This window comes from Triplophysa dalaica, chromosome 20, assembly GCF_015846415.1.
Source record: "Triplophysa dalaica isolate WHDGS20190420 chromosome 20, ASM1584641v1, whole genome shotgun sequence".
NCBI lineage: Eukaryota > Metazoa > Chordata > Actinopteri > Cypriniformes > Nemacheilidae > Triplophysa > Triplophysa dalaica.
This window is the reverse complement of record NC_079561.1, coordinates 20,616,159-20,640,599: the sequence shown is the minus strand read 5'-3', so window position 1 is coordinate 20,640,599 and position 24,441 is coordinate 20,616,159. Positions and strand designations below refer to the sequence as shown.

At 41.3% G+C, this 24,441-nt stretch overlaps 1 protein-coding gene across 3 annotated transcripts in view; it reads left to right on the top strand.

Annotated features, from left to right (window-relative positions):
• dlg4b (discs, large homolog 4b (Drosophila)) overlaps positions 1-24,441 on the top strand; it is a 118,775-nt gene that overhangs the window by 91,219 nt on the left and 3,115 nt on the right. For 2 of the 3 annotated variants that reach the window (XM_056732491.1, XM_056732492.1), the window contains 13 exons: positions 15,544-15,680; positions 17,755-17,896; positions 18,211-18,325; positions 18,400-18,556; positions 18,686-18,788; positions 18,964-19,075; positions 19,231-19,407; positions 19,682-19,731; positions 19,839-19,886; positions 20,048-20,149; positions 20,275-20,447; positions 21,647-21,756; positions 21,844-21,935. In XM_056732491.1, the coding sequence (XP_056588469.1) occupies positions 15,544-15,680; positions 17,755-17,896; positions 18,211-18,325; positions 18,400-18,556; positions 18,686-18,788; positions 18,964-19,075; positions 19,231-19,407; positions 19,682-19,731; positions 19,839-19,886; positions 20,048-20,149; positions 20,275-20,447; positions 21,647-21,756; positions 21,844-21,935 (1,518 nt within the window). Of the gene's footprint in view, positions 1-15,543; positions 15,681-17,754; positions 17,897-18,210; positions 18,326-18,399; positions 18,557-18,685; positions 18,789-18,963; positions 19,076-19,230; positions 19,408-19,681; positions 19,732-19,838; positions 19,887-20,047; positions 20,150-20,274; positions 20,448-21,643; positions 21,757-21,843; positions 21,936-24,441 lie in introns of all 3 variants that reach the window. The other variant, XM_056732490.1, reaches the window with a different exon arrangement.

Here is a 24,441-nt window from a genome sequence, read left to right as displayed (position 1 = left end):
GGCATTTCTGATCATTTTCTTGTTCAATGTTCTATCTTTATTAAGGATGTGAAATGCAGCAGTGCTTATTGGCATTTTAATGTGGCCCTCCTTGCTGACATTGTTTTTAAAGATACTTTTAAGGCTTTTTGGAATGGTTATGCAAGAACAAAATCTGAATATACTTCTTTACAACAGTGGTGGGATATAGGGAAGAGTAAGATAAAACAGTTATGCTTACAGTATACTCTCAATGTCACAAGAGACATGACCAGGTCTATGAAGGATCTGGAGAGTGAAATAGTGAAGCTGCAAGAGTTGGCAGGCTTCACAGGAGAAAGAGAACATTTTGAAGCTCTCAAATCTAAAAAGTCAGCTCTATCTAACTTGTTGGGTTTTTCTGCTCAAGGTGCCCTAATTCGTTCCCGTTTTAACAATGTTGCAAAAATGGATGCACCTTCCCACTTTTTCTTCGGCCTTGAACGTAAGAATGGACAGAAAAGACTTATGCACTCTCTACGATCTAACACCAAGCAGGTATTGCTTGAGTCTGCTGAGATACGAGGATATGCGGTAACGTTTTACGAGAAACTTTTTAAAAAAGAATATTGTGAGAGAACAGATGTGGCACAGTCCTTCTTTGAGGGTTTACCAAAAGTCTCCAAGGATGCTAACACAGAGCTAGATGCCGTGATTACAGCAGCTGAATTGTACACTGCTTTACAGAGTTTGGAGAGTGGCAGGGCTCCAGGCATGGATGGACTCCCTGTGGACTTTTATAAAGCTTTCTGGCCTGTCATTGGCAACGATTTGCTGCTTGTTCTCAGGGACAGCTTGAGGAAAGGACTTTTACCACTGAGTTGCAGGAGGGCAGTCCTCACCCTCCTTCCTAAGAAAGGAGACCTACAGGAGATTAAGAACTGGCGGCCAGTGGCCCTGCTTTGCTCTGACTACAAACTGCTGTCAAAGGTTTTAGCCATGAGGTTGAAAAAAGTAATTGAGCAAGTAGTTTATGTCGATCAGACATATTGTATACCTGATAGGCAGATAACCGACAACATTTTTTTAATTCGGGATGTTTTGGACCTCTCCAGCTCATTAGGCTGTGAAATTGGTCTGATTTCGATAGATCAAGAAAAGGCGTTCGACAGAGTGGAACATCAGTACTTGTGGGAAGTGCTAGACACGTTTGGTTTCAGCTCTAGTTTTATTTCCATGATCAGGGTCATGTATAGTGACATTGAGAGTCTACTTAAGATCAACGGTGGTTTGAGTGCTCCTTTTAAGATTCAGAGGGGAATTAGGCAGGGATGCTCTCTATCAGGCATGTTGTATTCCCTAGCCATCGAGCCTTTCCTACACAATTTAAGAATGATTCTTACAGGAATAACTATACCTGGTTGTGATTCAGTTTTTAAATTATCCGCCTATGCTGATGATGTTGTTGTGTTTGTAAAAAGTCAAAATGATATTAATCTCCTTGTGAAATGTATTAACGATTTTGGTGTTTTATCTTCTGCAAAAGTAAATTGGGAAAAAAGCGAAGCCATAGCTGTTGGTACTGAAGTAATTAAAAATATCTCTTTACCAGGTGGGTTATCTTGGAGCAGGGGTGGTTTTAAATATCTTGGCGTTTATCTCGGGGATGACTGTTTTTTGTACAAAAATTGGGACAATATCTTAGAAAAAGTGGAAGGACGCTTAAAGAACTGGAAATGGATTCTTCCTCAACTGTCCTTTAGGGGGCGTACCCTGGTGATAAATAACTTGGTATAACTATGTTGTGGCATCGTTTGATGTGCACGGATCCACCGCCACAGCTGCTAGCCAGAATACAGGCAGTTCTGGTCAATTTTTTCTGGGACTGTTTGCATTGGGTCCCTCAGAGCATACTGTCTTTACCGAAGGAGGAAGGAGGACAGGGACTTATTCACATCCCCAGCAGGGGCGCTACATTTCGACTCCAGTTCATCCAAAGACTGCTTGTTGGACCTGCTGATCTTGTTTGGAGGCCCTTAGCCCGGTCTATTTTGAGTCAAGGTGGAAAATGGCGTCTGACGGAATCTTTGTTTCTGATGAACCTAAACTCTAAACAACTTTGTAATCTTCCAAAGTTTTATCAGCGACTTTTTACTGTCTGGCAGATGTTCCACAAACAAAGGACGAGTTCAAATTCCCTGTCATGGTTGTTGAAAGAGCCAGTTGTACAGGGAACACGTTTTAATGTTGAACTCATAGCAGGACTTTTTGTTCGACAGCGTTTTCACTCAGCTGGAATTGTTAGTCTTGGTCAGGTTGTTGATCTGTGTGGCCCTCATCTGAACAATGCTGAAGAACTGGCATCTCGGGTTGGAGTCAGGTCCATCAGGACCATAGAGAATATACTAAACATTTGGAAATGCGAACTCACAGACTCTGAATTTTCTTGCTTAAATGAATACTGTAATGGTCTCTGTCAACCCAATAATAATGACCCTTTTCCTGAATTGTTTCTTGTTCCTGACCTAAAAAACTTTTCTCGTCAGCTTTTGGAGCTAAGTGAAACTCTTACAAGTAGACTAGTTGATATGAGTGGAAAAAATATGTATAAACTGTGTGTCAAGATAATAAATAAGGATAAACTAAGTGGTAGGCCTGACACTCCTTGGAGAGCTCATCTAGGGCTTGACAACGAGATCAGACCTGTGTGGAGAGCATTATACAAACCACCGTTGACAAAGAAATGTGGAGATCTCCAATGGAGAGTGCTGCATGGAATTTTAGCTGTAAATGCTTTTGTATCTGTCATCAATCCAAATGTAAGTGACGAATGTCCTTTTTGTTCACAAAGGGAAACAGTGTTTCATTGTTTTTTGGATTGTGGCAGACTTAACTCTCTATTTGTATTGTTACAGCAGATGTTCTTAGAGTTTGGAGAAACATTTTCTAGAGAGATGTTTATTCTAGGATTTAAATTCAGTCAGAACTCTAGATTCAAATGTCAGTTATTCAATTTTATTTTTGGCCAAGCAAAAATGGCCATCTACATTAGTAGAAAGAGTAAGATTGAGGGGTCCTTGGACCACGAATTAAACAATGTCTTTCTTAGAATGCTGAAAGTAAGATTGAAATTTGATTTTACTTTTTATAATGCTACAAACAATGTTGAAGAATTCATGCTCATATGGTGTTATAAGGATGTGTTGTGCTCTGTTGTGGAGCATGCTTTATGTTTTGGAGTCGTTTTGGGGTGATTTTTTTTGTTTTTGTTTTCTCCCCACAACAATAGTTAGTACTTATATTTGTTGTTTCTTTTCTTTTGTGTCATGTAAAGAAATTATTTTTGTATAAATAAAGAGGTTTCAAATCTCATCTCTATATCTCTCTCTCTCTCTCTCTCTTTCTCTCTCTCTCTCTCTCTCTCTCTCTCTCTCTCTCTCTCTCTCTCTCTCTCTCTCACTCTCTCACTCTCTCTCTCTCTATCTCTCTCTATCTCTCTTCTCTCTCTCTCTCTCTCTCTCTCTCTCTCTCTCTCTCTTTCTCTCACTCTCTTTATCTCTATCTCTCTCACTCTCTCTCTCTCTCTCTCTCTCTCTCTCTCTCTCTGTCTCTCTCTGAGTGAATGCTGGAAGCGAGTGGAAGGAGTCGTTTGGTGTGAGTGAGAGTATTTCGAGTATATCTTATCTTTTCTTTTCCGTTTTTATTAATATTTTTCAGCTAGTGTAGGTAGGGTAATAAGGTGTAACATTACTGACTTCGGTCAGCGTGGTGGGGTAATGGGGTCGGATGTGAGAGATTTCTCGCGGCTGACGCTCGGGCATGGTTGCAAATGTATGCCCGACGCCGCGGTATCTGTGGAGGATTGTCTGATAGCCGTGAGTGCGGCGGTCGGAGGCGCTCATATCAGATCGGCCTCCCGCATGAATAAGGCCATTGTAATATTTTTGAGTGAAAGTCAAATGGTGGATGATCTAATTGAATCTGGATTAATAATCAAAGATACTTTTGTACCCGTTTTGCCTTTATCAAGCCCATCGAAAAAAGTTGTGTTATCAAATGTCCCCCCTTTTGTAAAAAACGAACGTTTAGAGCAAATACTCCAGAGGTATGGAAAAATAGTGAGTCCTATAAAAATGATTCCGCTTGGATGTAAAAACCCCCAAATTAAGCATGTTATGTCTTTCCGCCGTCAGGCTTTCATGATCTTAAATCCTCAGAGCGATTCATTAAATCTGTCTGTTAAACTGAACATTGATGGCAAGGATTACACTATATTCATTAGCTCTGATTCCATGAGATGTTTTATCTGTGGTGCTTTTGGACACATCAGGCAAACATGCCCGAATCGGGACAGGCCGGCGGTGTCTGATGTGACTCGAGCTGCTGAGGCGGAGAACAGTGAGCGAGTGACGGGCGAGGATGCCGCTGCGGCCGCTGTGGCTTCACAACCCCAGCCGGCTGATGCGCTTTCCGCGCCGGGTGATTCACCCGAGGAGAGACCGGGGCAGGTTCCCTCTAAAGACGGCCTAAAGGCTGCTGAAGAGGCGCCTGGGCCGAGTCATATCCCCGCTGTACCGCCGGCAGATGTTAGCCGAGTACTCTCGCAGCCTGTGCCCGAGACCGAGGCGCTTAATAGAAAAGAAAAAAGGAAACTTGACAAAACTGTTACCGAAACCACCGATGACTTATTAAAGCAAAGCCAAGAGGATATCTCATCTCAGGAGCTAATGGATTTAGAGTCACAAAATGAAGATTTGGACAATGAATATGAGGATATTGAGACCACTGAAAATGACACCATGTATTCAGAATTGGCTTCTGGAGGTAAGATCATATTTTACTCTGTACAGCAAATTAATAAATTTCTTGATGCTACGAAGGGGCATCGTAAACCCAAAATACAGTCATATTTTCCAGATTTAAAACTGTTTCTGGCGTCCTGTACTTTGGCTATGAAAAAGGCCACGTATGATGAGCTTGATAAACCCAAACGGTACCGTCTTAAGAAGCTGCTGAGTAATGTTAGAAGCTCTTTGAATTTACATGGCAAAAAATGAATTCTGTATATTCATCTCAGGCGTACTTCTGTGTACTGTTATTTCTCAGTGTTTATTCCATTTTATTTGTCATGGCACCGTTGAGACTTGGCTCTTTAAATATCAATGGGTGTCGTGATGCTGTTAAACGGACCAGTCTTTTTGATTATTTAATGCTAAAGAGCATTAGTGTAGTTTTTCTTCAAGAAACACACACTGATGTTAATAATCAGATACAGTGGTTGAGTGAGTGGAAGGGGCAGGCTATACTGAGTCATGGCTCCAGTGTGAGTGCAGGGGTTGCAATACTAATGGCACCTGAGATTAAAGGTCAACCTATAAATGTTGTTGAGATGATTTCTGGTCGCCTGCTGAGAGTCGATACAACAATTCAAGGGGTCAACTTTTCTTTTATCAATGTTTATGCTCCTAACACTGGGCCAGAACGCATTTCTTTTTTTGATGAGCTTAAGACTGTATTAAGTAATGTTCCTCATGATAGGATTATTGTTCTTGCTGGGGATTTTAATTGCACTTTGGATCACACTTTAGATAGGAACCATGCTGAACCCCACAGTCAATCAGCTGATGTGCTTAGGGCTTTGATCACATACCATGATCTTGTAGATGTTTGGAGGGAATCTTTCCCCCAGGTTAAACAATACACCTGGCTGAGAATGAACTCAAATATGATATCTGGTGCAAGGCTAGATAGAATTTATGTGCAGAAAACTGCTAGAGATAAGTTCTTTAATAGCAGTATTTTCCCCACGGCTTTATCAGATCATCATTTTCTGTCTGTTAGCGTCACCACTGCACAGAGCACCTTTAAACACCCTTATTGGAAATTTAATTGTAGGCTATTGCAAGACCACATCTTTGTGCACTCTTTCACGTTTTTCTGGGAGGTCTGGAGAGAGAGAAAAACGCAATATAAGTCTCTGAGCCAGTGGTGGGACATTGGCAAAATCCAAATTAAAATGTTTTGTCAGAGATATTCTGCATACAACAAAAGTATACTAGATGAGAAGATGACCCAAATTGAACAAGAAATCCTTCAACTCAACTTTGAAGGAGACCGTGTGGATACTACAGAAGCCTTGGAACGAAATAGGCGTCTGCTGCGGAATCTGTTCGAGGATAGAGCCCAGGAGACACTGCTTCGAGCAAGATTTTTAAATTTTAATAACATAGATGCCCCAACATCCTTTTTTTTCAATCTGGAGAGGAAGACGGTGGATAAGAAAACCCTGAACTGTTTGAAACTGCCGGAAGGGGGAAAAGTTACTGATGAAAATGACATCAAATCACACGCACTTCGTTTTTATGAGGATCTTTATCGGGCTGAACCCTGTGACAAGGAGATGACGGACCTTCTCCTTCAGGATTTACCTCAGCTTTCAAAAGAGGAGAAATCTAAGCTTGATAAACTGTTGACTTTTGATGAAGTATCTTTAGCTGCTCAAGAACTGTCATCAGGTAAAGCCCCGGGTTTGGATGGATTAAATGCTGATTTTTATACTCGCTTTTGGCCAGTCATTGGAAAGGATTTGTTTTCGGTGTTCATGGAGAGCATTAATAGAGGTACACTACCTGTGAGCCTACGGAGAGCTGTGATCACCCTACTACCAAAGAAGGGCGATCTTGAAGACATCAGATGTTGGCGCCCCGTATCATTACTCGGAACAGATTATAAAATACTCTCTAAGGCTTTAACCAACAAGATTAAACTTTATATTTCTTCTGTGATTCATACTGACCAGTCATATTGCATCCCAGAACGAACTATATTTGATAATCTGTTTTTGATTCGAGACATGATCTCTTTTGCCAGAGCACATAAGCTCGACATTGGTTTTGTCTCCTTGGACCAAGAGAAGGCCTTTGATCGGGTTGATCATGACTTTCTTTTTAAGTGTCTTAAAGCGTTTGGATTTGGTCCGTCTTTTATTGCTTATGTCAAACTGCTGTACACAGATATTTATAGCATACTAAAAATTAATGACTCCCTTACGAGACCATTTAAAGTAAGCAGAGGTATACGACAAGGGTGTGGTCTCTCAGGTATTTTGTATGCTGTTGCCATTGAACCACTACTGGTAGCTCTAAGAAACAAGCTGGGTGGTGTATCAATAGCGTGCCCAATAACCTCAAATTCAGTGACTGTGAGACTTAGTGCCTACGCTGATGATGTCACTGTTGTTATCAGATCAGCTGAGGATGTTAAGGAATTGAGAGAATCTCTTGAGGCCTACCAGAAAGCCTCCTCCTCTCGGATAAACTGGCAAAAGAGTGCTTCTTTCTTACTGGGTGACTGGGAAGGTAGAGGCCCTCCTGTACTTCCTCAGCACTGCTCCTGGTGCTTGGAGGGGTTCAAAGTGCTGGGAGTTTTTCTTGGGACAGATCATTATAATCTGAAGAACTGGGAGGATATTGTTGAAAAAGTATGTGGACGTTTGCAAAGATGGAGATGGATTCTGTCTCAGCTGTCATACAGGGGAAGGGTGCTTATTGTCAATAACCTAGCAGCCTCTATGTTGTGGCATCGCCTTAATGTTCTGGACCCACCAAAAGGGTTGTTAAAAAAATTGCAGAAGACTTTTGTGGATTTTTTCTGGGACGGGTACCACTGGCTTCCCCCTGCGATCCTTTATCTGTCGGTTGCCGAAGGTGGTCAGGGGCTGATTGATTTAGCAGCCAAGGTGAAAGCTATGAGGCTAAAGACAGCTCAAAACCTACTTTACCCAGTGGAATTCAAACCATGGGTGTCTTTCGGTCTGACTTTGTTCAGAACTTTTGGTGGGTTCGGTCTTGATAGACAGCTTTTTTTAATGTCCTATCACGGTGATGGTTACTCATCTGATATAAATTTCTATGCTTCTGTTCTAAATTCCTGGTCCGTTTTTAAGCTACTTCGTCAGGAAAACCATCATTTCGGTCTTGATGAACCACTGTTTTTTAACTCTTTTTTAAGTGGTAATACTTGCACATCCAAGACAATTATTAAAACCTTCATGGACGAAGGGTTGACTAAAGTTTCTGATTTAATTGACATTTCATCTAAAACATGGAGGTCAATGGTAGACATTTGTAATCAAACAGGTTTTAGGTCAGTCAGAACCATTGAGCGGTTTGTAAGCGTTTTGAAAGCAGCTTTTCCTTCAACACTCCGCTTGTTTGTAAGCAGTTTTCTGTCTGGGGGTCCTTCCATGGTTTCCTTCCCAAAGCTTATTGTTTCTCCAAGGATTTTTACGGCAGATGATCGGGCTGGAAAACTGCTGACATTTGCTAGGCTACTAGAAGTTGATTTTCAGGTTGCTGGTAAAAGAGACCTCTATCAGATTTGCATTAAAGCTGATTATTTTGATGTCATCCAAAACAGATGTGACACAAAATGGAGAGAATTTTTAAATGTTTCCTCGGATATCTCTCCTTCTTGGAGGATTTTCTACAAGGGTCCTCTTCCTAAACGGTCAGGAGATTTACAGTGGAGGATAATGCATTGTGCGTTGCCCACCAACACTCACGTCTCCAAGTTTAATGCAGATGTTTCATCAGGTTGCCCTTTCTGTCCTGCTTTGGAATCTGTTTTCCATGTTTTCACAGAGTGTTTTAGACTGGTATCGCTATTTACTCTGTTAGAAAGATTAATCTGTAATTTGGGTTTTGTTTTTAACAAGGTACTTTTTGTTTTTGGGTGCAAGTACTCACGAGCATACATACGACAGTGTACTGTGGCTAACTTCATTACTGGGCAAGCCAAACTAGCCATATGGAAGTCTGGCAGGCTAGCTGCTGAAGGGCGAAACGTGGATGTTCTTAAATTATTTACTGCTTTGGTGGAATCAAGAATAAGGGTGGAGCACAGATTTTTTCAAATGACTAATAACTTGCTTGAATTTGAATTCAAATGGTGTGTAAATGGTGCTATAGTGTCACTTTGTGAAGATGGAGAGATATTGTTTCATTGGTGATGTTCAAAGTGTTTTTTTTTTTCCTTTTAATATATATATATATATATATATATATATTACTTTTAATTCAATTATTTATGCATTTTATACGTTTATTTTCCTTCCATTCTTCCCCTTTGATGTCTTTTGAATAGATTGTTTTGTGATAAGTAAGACAACACAAATGCTAATAGATGGTTTAATAAAGTGTGTGTAAAGTCAAAGTCTCTCTCTCTCTCTCTCACTCTCTCTTTCTCTCTCTCTCTCTCACTCTCTCTCTCTATCTCTCTCTATCTCTCTTTCTCTCTCTCTCTCTCTCTCTCTCTCTCTCTCTGCGCATGCGTGAGCGTTTGTCGGGTGAGTGGAGTGAGCGGCTGGTGAGTGCGTGATTGTTTTTGTGCCCGCCGTGGCAAAAAACTAACTTTCTTTTCTTTACTTTCTTGCTATTGGATTTCGATAGTATAATTGTTAAGTTTCGCTGAGTTGGCCGCCAGAACCAGCGGGTTGCTGGCAGTAATGGCGGCACAATCTGACAGCGGATTTACTTCACTCACGCGACGTCACGGAGTTAAAGTGACGGGCGCGGGGAGTGTAGAAGAATGCACTTTGGCAGTATGGGAAGTGATAGGACATGATAGTGTGTTAGCAGCATCCAAAATGAACAATGCCATTGTTCTTTTTTTGAACAGCGTGGAGAAAGCCAACGAGGTAGTGGAGAGAGGCATAGTGATCCGAGGTTTGTTTACTCCGGTATATCCTCTCTCCACCCCCGCAAAAAAAGTAATAATTTCAAACATCCCTCCATTTATCAAAGACGAGATGGTGATTAAAGAATTATCATATTTTGGTAAAGTGATCGCTCCAGTAAGGAACATTAAAATAGGAAGTAAATCGGACCTGATTAAACATGTGGTGTCTTTCAGGCGATCTACTTTTATGATTTTGGACAGCAATAGAACTGAGCTAGATCTAAATATGAAACTCAGAGTAGATGGTTTTGACTACACCGTGTTTATTACCACGGATATTGTGAAATGTTTTGGGTGTGGAAAATCTGGACATTTGATTAGCAGGTGCCCTGAGCCCAAGACTCATAACAATAGAGAAAAAAGAAAGGAAAATGAAACTGCAGTAGAAACTGAAAATGAAGAACTTGTTGGTGTTGTGAATGTAACAAATAATGACCCAACCCCTAGCACATGTGATCAGGGAACACCAACTGTAAATGAAAAGATGAAGTCAAACGATTTAAATTTGACAAAAACCGACAATGCACAAAGTGAGATCAGTGAAATTGTCATTGAAATTGTGAATAAAGTTGGTGGTGATGAAAGTGAGGAACCAATTGATACACAGGCTAGTATGAGCCAGTGTTCTGATGTGGAGTCAGTGGTTGAAAGTATGAGTAATATTGAGAATTCCCTAATGGATACGGACCAGGTTGTGTTCAAAGCACCTTTAAAGAGGAAAAAGGACAGGAAGAGTATAGTGGTAAAACAGGCAAAAACAGTGGAAAAAGAACCAGAGGAAAGCAATGTGGTGCTTGAGGATGGTAATGAAAGTGACTACTCTGACTCTGGTGCGTCAATTTGTTCTCAAACAAGTGGCACAGGTGGCAACTATGGGGCAGATGAAATCCAGAATTTCCTAAAAGTGACAAAAAATGTAAGAGGTGTAAAAATTTGTAAATACTTTTCAGATCTCAAGCGATTTGTGGAAAGCATAAAGGTTTCGATGTGCGAGGGCCGATTTGACGAACAAGAAGTTTTTAGATTAAGAAAAATGGTGACAAAAATTCAAAAACAGTCAAACAATGATGATGATGACATGGCTTAATTTGATTTTTTTTGAACGTCTTTTTCTTTTTGCTGCGGTCTCTTCCTCCTTTCAAAAAATGACTGATATTCGCATTGCCACATTAAATGTGAATGGAGCTAGGGACTACAGAAAAAGAGCAGAGATAAATGAAGTAATGAAACAAAATAAAATTGATGTTTTTTTTGTTCAAGAGACACACAGCGATGAAAATAATGCTATTGAATGGGCCAAAGAGCATACTGGCCTCTCTTTTTTAAGCCATAACACTACTTTAAGTGGAGGAGTTGCAATTTTGTTCAATAAGAATTTTAGCCCATCATCGTTTGAAGTAGAAGAAATTGTAAAAGGGAGGTTTTTAAAGGTCAAAGCTGATTTTGTAGACCATGTTTTTGTTTTTCTTTGTGTTTATGCACCAACCTTGCAAATAGATAGAATGTTGTTTTTAGATTGTTTAAATACAGAAATAGGAAAATGCAATGGTGATGACCTATTGATTTTGGGGGGAGATTTTAATTGTGTTGAAAAAAATATAGATAGAAATCACATAGAACCACATATGATTTCAAGGAAGAAACTAATACAAATGATAGAATCCAATGAGCTATGTGATGTTTGGAGAAACTTTAATGAAAATGTAAAACAGTACACTTGGTTACATCTTCGTGATAATTGGTTGTCACTTGCAAGGTTGGACAGGTTCTATTGTTTTAGACACCATTTTAGTTTTTTTAAAAATAGCTCCATTTTACCAGTGGGGTTTTCCGATCATAGCTTAGTGATTTGTGTTTTAACTGTAAGCTCTGTGAAGTCACAGAGCGCATATTGGCATTTTAACACAACCTTGTTAAACGATTTACACTTTAAAGAAATTTTTGAATTTTTTTGGAAACAATTTAAAGAAGAAAAAGAGAAATATGTTTCTATACAAAAATGGTGGGATATTGGAAAAGTCCAAATAAAACAATTATGCCAACAATACACTCGAAATGTCACAAAAAATTTAACTGAAACCATTGCAATGTTAGAAAAGGATATCTTAAAGGCTCAAGAGTTAATACAGACAACCGGAAATCAAGACCAAATTGAAGTCCTTTATTCAAAACGAACTGCCTTATCAGATTCATATAGAAAAAAAGCATTTCAAGGCGTAGAACACATGGATGTTCCTTCAAAGTATTTCTTTGGCCTGGAAAAAAAGAATGGCCAGAAACGTCATATTCAAAATTTGCGCTCAGATACTGGAATCATGTTATCAGATCCTTTTGAAATCCGTAAAAGAGCAAATGAGTTTTATAAGTGTCTGTATAGTTCTGAGTACAAAGAAAATCAGACGATAAAACCAGATTTTTTTGAAGGATTACCAAAAATCTCCCAAAAAGCCAATGTGGAATTGTGTAAAGGCATCACCACAATAGAACTATATGAAGCTCTTCAGAGTATGGAGAATGGAAAAGTTCCAGGGATAGACGGTATCCCCTTTGAGTTCTATAAGGCTTTCTGGGGTATTATTGGAGAGAATCTGCAAACAGTTCTCACTGATAGTCTAGCAGGAGGGCTACTACCGCTCAGCAGCCGCAGAGCAGTTCTTACCCTCTTACCCAAGAAAGGAGATTTGGGTAATATCAAAAACTGGAGACCTGTCTCGCTTTTGTGCTCAGACTATAAAATTTTGTCAAAAGCATTAGCAATTCGTTTAGGGAAAGTCTTGGAGGAAGTCGTCCACTCTGATCAATGCTATTGTGTGCCAGGAAGATCAATATCGGATAATATTTTTTTAGTCAGAGATTTAATGGAGTACTCGAAGCTGGCTGAGTTAAATTTTGGCTTGATTTCCCTCGATCAAGAGAAGGCTTTTGACCGTGTCGAGCATGATTATCTGTGGGAAACATTAGATGCCTTTGGGTTTAGATTCGATTTTATAAAATATATTAAAGTTTTATACAGTGACATTGAGAGTCTATTAAAGGTTAATGGTGGTTTATGCGCTCCCTTCAAGGTTGAACGTGGGGTGCGACAAGGATGCTCGTTGTCTGGAATGTTGTACACTCTGTCAATAGAACCACTTTTACATAGACTAAGAAAAGTTTTGAAAGGTGTCTCTTTAAAAGACTGTGATGATACTTTTAAATTGTCTGCGTACGCCGATGATGTGGTTGTTTTTATTAACAGGCATACTGATGTGGACATTTTATGGAAAACTTTAAAGGATTTTAAACAGGTCTTAGCTGCAAAAGTTAACTGGTCTAAAAGTGAAGCTTTTAAGTTGGGAGAATAGACAGATGGAACCCCAAGTCTTCCAGATGGATTAACATGGTCAAAAGGTGGATTCAAGTACCTGGGAGTATACTTGGGAAACAATGTTTTTCAATCGAAAAACTGGGAAGAGACTTACGAGAAGCTGAAGGGTCGACTGGATAAGTGGAAATGGATTAAACCATCACTATCTTATAGAGGACGTATCCTTGTTATTAACAATCTTGTTGCGTCTTCACTCTGGCATCGTCTAAATTGCATAGATCCACCATTATATCTGCTGGCAAAAATTCAATCAATGCTTGTAGACTTTTTTTGGGACAAAATGCATTGGATAATCCATAGTGTTTTATATTTACCAAAGGAAGAAGGTGGCCAAGGACTCATAAACTTGCAAAGTAGGGCTGCTACATTTCGAATGCAGTTCATACAACGGTTCTTGACTGGACCTGAAGCTGTAAATTGGAGACCAGTGGCTTCTGCTATATTAAAGACTACTGGTGGACTACAGTTGGACAAAACGTTATTTTTAATGAATCCAACAAATGTTAATGTTAAAAAACTACCTATGTTCTACCAAAATCTTTTTAAAGTTTGGAATACTTTCAAGGTGGAACGAGACAGCAGAACAATGTCCTTATACTGGCTTCTTCAAGAGCCCTTGGTTAATGGTGCTAGATTAAATCTAGTTTACGGTGGTGTTTCCATGTCTGAATATTTTATCAAAGCTAAAGTCATAACACTTGGACATCTAGTAAATGTAACAGGCCCAAATTTTACAGAAGTGGAGAAATTGTCAGCATTGTTGGGTTTTAATTCAGCACGAGTTATTGGTAAAGTTATACAAGGTTTGAAGTCCATTCTTACAACGGAAGAGAATGAAATGTTAATTAAGTATAGTGCTAAGGAAATTCTTCCCTTAGAGAAAGATGAATTCCCAAAGATCTTGTTATCACCAAAGTTGGATGAATATACTGGCGTTTTTCTAGACTCCGGAAAATTACTAGATTTAGAATTGAAAGAAGTGAATGGGAAGAAAATATATAAAACCTGTGTTAAAAATTTTAACAAGAAAACATTACATGGGAAAGTAGATACACCTTGGCGTTCTTTTTTAAGTCTGGAAGAAAATGTAAAACCACAGTGAAGATCCTTTTATAAACCACCATTAACTAAAAAGAATGGAGATTTACAGTGGAGGATTTTACATGGCATCATTGCAGTTAATGCTTTTATTTCAGTGTTGAACCCAGATGTTGGTCAAGAATGTCCTTTTTGTTTTCAGAGGGAGTCCATTTTCCACACTTTTGCACTTTGTGATAGGCTTAAAGATCTATTTTCTGTTTTAAAACTTTTTTTTAACTGTTTTAATGTGGAATTCTCAACGCAGCTTTTTATTCTTGGTTTTAAGTATACAAGGACACGACAGAGGGAATGTCAATTGTTAAATTTTATATTAGGAAAGGCAAAAATGTCAATCTACATGAGTAGAAAAGACAAAATAGAAAAAAACTTTGATTTCAATGTGGTCTCAGTTTTCGCTGCCCTAGTTAAATCACGATTGCGAATTGATTTTTTATATTATAAATCAATCGATTGTTTATTAGTTTTTGAAGACATATGGTGTCAAAGAGAGGCTCTGTGTTCTGTTATTGAAAACAAACTTTATTTTTCCAATTTCTGTTGATTGTTTTTTTATGTTAAAGCCAAGTGATGTGTAAGGGTTGAGAAACTGTAATTAAAAGTTTTTGTTAAAAAATCAAAAAATCTCTATCTCTCTTTCTTTCTCTCTCTCTCTCTATCACTCTCTTTCTCTCTCTCTCTATCTCTCTCTATCTCTCTTTCTCTCTCTCTCTCTCTCTCTCTTTCTCTCACTCTCTTTATCTCTATCTCTCTCACTCTCTCTATCTCTCTCACTCTCTCTATCTCTCTTTCTCTCTCTCTCTCTCTATCACTCTCTTTCTCTCTCACTCTCTCTATCTCTCTCACTCTCTCTCTATATCTCTCTCTCTCTATCTCTCTTTCTCTCTCTCTCTCTCTCTCTCTCTCACTCTCTCTATCTCTCTCACTCTCTCTATCTCTCTCTCTCACTCTCTCTCTGTCTCTCTCTCTCTCTCTCTCACTCTCTCTCTATATCTCTCTCTCTCTATCTCTCTTTCTCTCTCTCTCTCTCTCTCTCTCTCTCTCACTCTCTTTATCTCTCTCACTCTCTCTATCTCTCTCTCTCACTCTCTCTCTGTCTCTCTCTCTCTCTCTCTCACTCTCTCTATCTCTCTCACTCTCTCTCTGTCTCTCTCTCTCTCTCACTCTCTCTCTATCTCTCTCACTCTCTCTCTATCTCTATCTCTCTCACTCTCTCTCTCTCACTCTCTCTCTATCTCTCTCACTCTCTCTATCTCTCTCACTCTCTCTATCTCTCTTTCTCTTTCTCTCTCTCTCTCTCTCTCTCTCTCTCTCACTCACTCTCTTTCTCTCTGTCTCTCTCACTCTCTTTCTCTCTGTCTCTCTATCTCACTGTCCTGCAGGTTTGGGCTTCAGTATTGCAGGTGGAGTGGGTAACCAGCACGTCCCTGGTGATAACAGCATCTACGTCACCAAGATTATTGAAGGTGGAGCTGCACATAAAGATGGACGATTGCAGATCGGAGACAAAATTCTTGCTGTGAGTTTTCATACAATTCAGTTTTATTTAAATAGAGCTTTTTACAATTTTCATTGTTGCAAAGCAGCTTTACATACAATTTCAAAAAAACATAATAAAACATAAATAAATGAAATAAAGACATTGTACAGTATGTCATAGAAATACATGGTATTACTGTAAGTTCCCTTTCTGTCGGTCTCTCGACATTGTGTCGAACCGACAGCACGCCGAGGCAGCCTTCGTGGACACATCTTGCCCGCACTGTGGGCGGATGAGATCCAGACATTGCCTTCATGGGTAGTTGTGTTCTTCTGAAATCCAGCCACCACCTCATTTGCTTCCCGGGCTGTGACACCAGTGGCTAAGAACCAAGCAGCATGGGTGATATGGGGACTATTGCAAGCGGGCTATTACACTGCTGCGGACCATGCTGCCTCCTCTCTCCACGCCATGGCTATCCTGCAGGTCCACCAGGCCATGGCATTGAAAGAGCTTCAAGAAGGTAAGACCTTGCGCAGATGTGTGACGCCGAGAAAGTCCGCTTGGGGCCCCCCCATGGCGAGGGATCCGAACTGCCAGCCATCGAACCACCCCCGGCAGGTCGATAAAGCAGATTGTACCCATAGCCCCCCTGTCTTGGTCTCTGGGAGCCTTTCAACAGCTTTCCAAACCGTCATGGTGGCTACGGAATATGATTCATCTCGGCGATGCGATCCAATTTGCCAGACATCCGCCCAAGTTTCGGGGCATCCTCTCAACCTCAGTCAACCCTAACGGGCTGAGGTCGCCACCCTTCTGGCCAAGGAGCGATCGAGCTTGTCCCTCTAGCCGAGATGTTCTGCCGATCTTGCAGAAGCGCATACTGATGTTTATCAGATGTCTTAATTGGTTCATGGCAATCGACCTGAAGGACGCTTACTTTCATGTCTCTATTCTCCATCGTCATCGCCTGTTCCTATGGTTCGCTTTTCGAGGGGCAGGCATACCAGTACAGATAGCCGACGCGCTCTCTCGTCAGTTGATGCCTTGCGGAGAGTGGAGACTCCACCCCAATGCGGTTCAGCTCATTTGGTTGCACTCCAGGCAGGCCCAGGTAGACCTGTTCACCTCCCTGGACACCACCCATTGCTTGCTTGGTACTCCCTGTCCGAGGCCCCCCTCGGCATGGATGCCCTAGTGTACAGCTGGCCGTGGGACAAGCGGCAGTACGCCTTCCCCCCAGTGAGCCTCATTGAACAGATCCTATGCAAGGTCATGAAAGAGGAGCATCAAGTGTTACTAGTTGCGCCATACTGGCCCAACCGGACTTTGTTCTCAGAGCTAATGCTGTTGACGACAACTCCCCCCTGGCCGATTCCTCTGATGAAGGACATGCTTTCCCAGGGGAAGGGTACGTTATGATGGGCCGAGGAGATCCTGTGGGACTCACCCTCTGCGGTGGTTGAGACAATCACTCAGGCTGGGGCCCCAGCCCATAAGTGGCGCCTCTTCTCGTCCTGGTTCTCCTCTCGAAGAGTAGACCCATGGACTTGCCCGATCGGGAACTTGCTGTCCTTCTTACAACAGAGACTTGAGAGTAATGTCTCCCATTCCACACTGAAACTGTGTGTAGCCGCCATTGCCGCTCATCACAACCCAGTTGCTGCCAAGTCTCTAGGACAGCACAAACTGGTCATTGGGTTTCTAAGCGGCGCAAGAAGGTTGAATCCGCCTCGTCCACGCTCCGTACCCTTTTGGGACCTTGATTTGGCAACCCTAGGTGAACCTCCTCCTTGCGGTAAACTCCTTCAGTCCGCACATTCCTCCCATGAGTTCTCCCCTAAACGGTGAGACCATGTTGGTATCTCCACTAAAGAACCTCCCTCTAGTAGGAAGTGGTCTCTATAGCTTGCTCCCCATCGAGAAAATAGTGCTTACCCAGTGCCCTTATGGTACCGTGAAGGCCAAAAGGGAATGTCTTGGTTACGGATGTAACCTTAGTTCCCTGATCAGGCATTGGGCAAAACTGCCTCAGACTAAGGCGCTGTGAGGTCAGAGGATGTCCTAATATGTATGCCGGATGTGAGTTATTTTTGAACACGTGTGTGTTTAGGTGAATAACATGTATTTAGAGGATGTGATGCATGAAGACGCTGTAGCTGCTCTGAAAAACACTGGAGATGTAGTGTATCTGAGAGTCGCCAAATCTCTCCAACATTATCAGGATGTCTACAATCCACCTGATATCACCAGCTGTGAGTACACACACACACATACAACCACACACACACCTGATATCACCAGCTGTGCGAACACACACACACACACACCTGATATCACCAGCTGTGAGTACACACACACACACACACACACACCTGATATCACCAGCTGTGAGTACACACACACACACATACAACCACACACACACCTGATATCACCAGCTGTGCGAACACACACACACACACACACACACACACACACACACACACACACCTGATATCATCAGCTGTGAGGACACACACATACACACATTTGCTTTGTACCCAAACATGTATTGTTTTTTTTCCAGCATATTCTCCTCATATGGATATGTCTGATTACCCACAAGGCCTTAGTCCCTCGTCTCCACGGCGATACTCTCCCATCTCTAAAGACTTGCTGCTGGGGGATGAGGACATCCCCAGGTGAACACACACACACAAATGTTTGACATGCATGTGAATCTGTGCTTATAGCATGTTGTGTTTGTGTGTGTCAGGGAGCCGAGGCGTGTCATCGTTCACAGGGGATCCACTGGTCTGGGCTTTAATATCGTGGGAGGTGAGGATGGTGAGGGAATCTTCATCTCCTTCATCTTATCTGGAGGAGCAGCAGATCTGAGCGGAGAGCTGAGGAAAGGAGATCAAATCCTCAGTGTATGTCCAAGCTACACACACTAACTACACAACATCACACACGACTACATCAAAACATGAACAGCTCTTCAGAGAGGATAATCTCATGTGAAAGATTTGTGACACACACACATCATTGAATGTCTGCAGGTGAATGGTGTGGATCTACGTCATGCCACACATGAGCAGGCCGCAGCAGCGCTGAAGAGTGCAGGACAGACGGTCACCATCATCGCACAATACAGACCTGAGGGTGAGACACACACACTTTGTGTTCATCACAGTGAAGCAGATTTTCATGTGAAATGTTGTTTTTGTAGTACAGATATGAAACTGATTTCGGAGACATGTGATGAGGGCTTAATGTGTGATTAGAGCTGAGTGAAGTGTGTGTGTGTCTGTCTGTGTGTGTGTGTCTGTGTGTTTAGAGTATAGCAGGTTTGAGGCAAAGATTCACGACCTGCGTGAGCAGCTGATGAACAGCAGTCTGATGTCGGCAGCAGCGTCAATACGAGCCAGCCAGAGAAGCTTTTTTGTCAGGTACACACGCACGCACACAGACACACACGCGCACACACGCACACACACAGACACACACTGCTGTCCTCTGGCAAGGGATGATAAGTAGTGGTCCTCCATAAAGCTGCATGTTGTTAGAGATGTCTCTCTCTCTCTCTCTCTCTCTCTGTGTGCAGGGCTCTGTTTGACTATGATAAGACGGCAGACTGTGGTTTTCTCTCTCAGGCCGTAGGCTTCAGGTTTGGTGATGTTCTGCAGGTGTTTGACTGCACTGAAGAGGAATGGTGGCAGGCTGGAAAAATCTCTCCAAATGGAGAACTGGAGGAGACGGGATACATTCCCAGCAAGAGAAGGTGTGTTTGCGAGGGAAGGGAAGACCCTACGGTATGGGGACATAGTGTCCCCGCAAAGATGGTAATATCCAAATCCTTGTCCATTTTTTGGTCCCCGTCAGGAAACAAGATTATAAATCATACAGAATGAAGTTTTCTGAAAATCTAAAAGAGCAGAAAGTGTTACGTGATTGTGAGGTTTAGGGGCAGAGAATAATATATTTAGTGTCTACAGTATAAAACAACTGTGTGTGTATGTTTCTTTTGATGTGTCATCAATCAATTAATTCTGTAGAGTTGAGAGGAAAGAGTGGCCACGCCTGAAGAGCCGAGACGCCATCAGTGGTGAGTGTGTGTATACAGGCCCAGCGCCTGCTCGTAAATCTTAGTTTAGTTACCATATACATAGTTTTTCATTATGGGATTTTTCAATCTGTGTGTGTGTGTTACAGGACGCAGCGAATACATTGTGAGCTACGAGACAGTGACACAAGTTGAAGGTGATTTTAGATTGTGAAAATGATGATTGTTGTGTATTATTGAAGATGCAGTCTGGTTTCATAGAGAAATATGAAGATATACTGTATGACCTCTCACTGTACAGTACATATCTGTTTGTTGTGTGTGTTGTGTTGACTGTGAGGTCATTTCCTGTCTGCAGTTCATTACGCGCGTCCAGTCATTATCCTCGGGCCGAGCAAAGATCGAGTCAATGATGATCTTCTCTCTGAATTCCCAGACAAATTTGGCTCCTGTGTTCCACGTAAGACTTGAATCTACAGCCGATGAGCAGCAAGAGTTATTCTAACGTTGGATGAGAAACATCTGAACATTTCTGCTGTGAGGTTTTGTGTAAACTAATGAAGAATCTCTCGTTCTTTTCGACAGACACGACACGGCCGAAGCGCGACTATGAGGTGGACGGGCGGGATTATCACTTTGTGTCATCTCGTGAACAGATGGAAAAAGACATTCAAAGTCATCGATTCATCGAGGCTGGACAATACAACAGCCATCTGTACGGAACCAGCGTTCAGAGCGTCAGACAGGTCGCAGAACAGGTACAGACACACAGAGAGAGAGAGAGAGAGAGAGAGCTAGGCTCGGCTAGCCGTGGATTATTCTGTTTATACAATGATTTTTTGCCAAATTAAAGCTTTTATTGATGTTTACAGTGTAATTTTAGATCAAACAGGTGAATATTACAGTTATTTTGTCAGTTCATTTAAGTGTAATCAAACCGACTGGAGCTACCCGTGCGTTAAAGGCTTTTAATGCACACCTTCCAGCCAATCAGAATCCAGTATTCAAACAGACCATGGTATTAATTATTTTATACCACGGGCAGTTGAATGCTTAATTCTGATTGGCTGATGAAGGTTAGACGGATATATCCATTATTTTCAGCTAAACGCACACCTATGAAGTAGTTCCAAATTTGTCCACCAGATTACAGTTCCATATCACTGCGCCCAGTGCCTACTGTCCATCCCATCTAACAACAGATAAAGTGACAGGAAAATTCCATTGTCTGAGAAGAAATCACTATTAATATTTATGGACAGCATGAATGGCCAGAGCACTGTACAGGACTGTTCAGTAGAAAAACTAAAGCATACATCAAAGGGAACAGCAAACTACAAGACACAATCACAATTTTCTTATTTGCTCCTGTAAAAGTGCTTTGGAACAATTCACATTGTGAAAAACGCTATAAAAATAAACTTGAATTGAATTGAAATGAATTGAAATGAACAATCAGCGGGTGAAAGATCACACCAAGCACAAAAATAACAAAAATGCATCTTAAATTTGTCTGTGGAATGGGTAAAACACACAGCAGGAGTATGTGTCACTTTTTTCTCTTAATACTTTTCTTATACGCCTGTGGTGTTAAATACGACGAAAACAAATCAAATAGATACTTGTCTTTTAACTCTCAGTTAAGCAAACACGTAGGCTCAAGCAACGGCTTTAGGTGTGCATTAACTTTCAATTAGTTGAATGGCCCGTCGTCAATTATTCCTTACATATCCCATTATTCTGATACTTTAATGTATATTTGGCTTTTTTAAATCTTTGGTTAAACTATACTCTATTTCTGTTAAATATTTACATATATTATAAAGCACTTTAATGTTGCACTACATACATCACACTTTATTTTATCACTCACATTGAATTAAGAGATATAGAAACTCATGAGCCGTGTGTGTGTGTTTGTGTGTGTGTGTGTGTGTGTGTGTGTGTTTGTCAGCAGGAGAAGCACTGTGTCCTAGATGTCTCTGCTAATGCTATCAGAAGGTTACAGGCTGCACAACTTCATCCAATCGCCATCTTCATAAGACCCTCGTCCCTGCAGAACATACTGTGAGTCAGTTGGTGTTTCTGTGATGGTTAGATGTCCTCGTAAAAAACACACGTGTGTGTAATGTTTATCTGACTGCTGTGTTTCAGAGATATAAACAAGCGTTTGACTGAGGATCAGGCACGGAGAGCTCTAGACCGAGCTGTTAAACTGGAGCAAGACTTCATCGAGTGCTTCACAGGTGAGAGATTCACATCTGTATGATCTCATCATCAGATCAGTCTAATCTCATCAACGCACACAGTCTGATCTGATCATCACACACACTTTGATCTCATCATCACACACACTTTGATCTCATCATCACACACAGTCTGATCTCATCATCACATCAGTCTGATCTCATCATCGCACACAGTCTCATCTCATCATCACATCAGTCTGATCTCATCATCCCACACAGTCTGATCTCATCATCACACACAGTCTGATCTCATCATCACATCAGTCTGATCACATCATCACATCAGTCTAATCTCATCATCAGATCAGTCTGATCTCATCATCGCACACAGTCTCATCTCATCATCACATCAGTCTGATCTCATCATCCCACACACTCTGATCTCATCATCACACACAGTCTGATCTCATCATCACATCAGTCTAATCTCATCATCAGATCAGTCTGATCTCATCATCACACACAGTCTGATCTCATCATCACATCAGTCTCATCACATCAGCACATCAGGCTAATCTCATCATCACAAACAGTCTGATCTGATCATCACACACAGTCTGATCTCATCATCACACACAGTCTGATCACATCAGCACATCAGTCTAATCACATGATCACATCAGTCTGATCTCATCATCACACACAGTCTGAACTCATCATCACACACAGTCTGATCACATCAGCACATCAGTCTAATCACATCAGCACATCAGTCTAATCTCATCATCACATCAGTCTCATTTTATCATCACATCAGTCTGATCTCATCATCACACACAGTCTGATCTCATCATCACACACAGTCTGATCTCATCATCACATCAGTCTAATCTCATCATCAGATCAGTCTGATCTCATCATCACACACAGTCTGATCTCATCATCACATCAGTCTCATCACATCAGCACATCAGGCTAATCTCATCATCACAAACAGTCTGATCTGATCATCACACACAGTCTGATCTCATCATCACACACAGTCTGATCACATCAGCACATCAGTCTAATCACATGATCACATCAGTCTGATCTCATCATCACACACAGTCTGAACTCATCATCACACACAGTCTGATCACATCAGCACATCAGTCTAATCACATCAGCACATCAGTCTAGTCTCATCATCACATCAGTCTCATTTTATCATCACATCAGTCTGATCTCATCATCACACACAGTCTGATCTCATCATCACACACAGTCTGATCTCATCATCACATCAGTCTAATCTCATCATCAGATCAGTCTGATCTCATCATCGCACACAGTCTCATCTCATCATCACATCAGTAAAATCTCATCATCACATCAGTCTCATCACATCAGCACATCAGGCTAATCTCATCATCACAAACAGTCTGATCTGATCATCACACACAGTCTGATCTCATCATCACACACAGTCTGATCACATCAGCACATCAGTCTAATCACATGATCACATCAGTCTAATCACATGATCACATCAGTCTGATCTCATCATCACACACAGTCTGAACTCATCATCACACACAGTCTGATCACATCAGCACATCAGTCTAATCACATCAGCACATCAGTCTAATCTCATCATCACATCAGTCTCATTTTATCATCACATCAGTCTACTCTCATCATCACACACAGTCTGATACCATGATCACATCAGTCTACTCTCATCATCACACACAGTCTGATCACATGATCACATCAGTCTAATCTCATCATCACATCAGTCTGATCTCATCATCACATCAGTCTCATCTCATCATCACACCAGTCAGATCTCATCATCACATCAGTAAGATCTCATCCTCACACACAGTCTGATGTCATCATCACACACAGTCTGTTCTCATCATCACATCAGTAAGATCTCATCATCACACACAGTCAGATCTCATCATCACACACAGTCAGATCTCATCATCACATCAGTCTCATCTCATCATCACATCAGTCTGATCTCATCTTCACATCAATCTCATCTCATTATCACACACAGTCTGATCTCATCATCCCATCAGTCTCATCTCATCATCACATCAGTCTGATCTCATCATCACCCACAGTCTAATCTCATCATCACATCAATCTAATCTCATCATCACATCAGTCTGATCTCATCATCACATCAGTCTCATCTCATCTCATCATCACACCAGTCAGATCTCATCATCACATCAGTAAGATCTCATCCTCACACACAGTCTGATGTCATCATCACACACAGTCTGTTCTCATCATCACATCAGTAAGATCTCATCATCACACACAGTCAGATCTCATCATCACACACAGTCAGATCTCATCATCACACACAGTCAGATCTCATCATCACATCAGTCTCATCTCATCATCACATCAGTCTGATCTCATCATCACATCAATCTCATCTCATTATCACACACAGTCTGATCTCATCATCCCATCAGTCTCATTTTATCATCACACACAGTCTGATTTTATCATCACACACAGTCTGATCACATCAGCACATCAGTCTAATCACATTAGC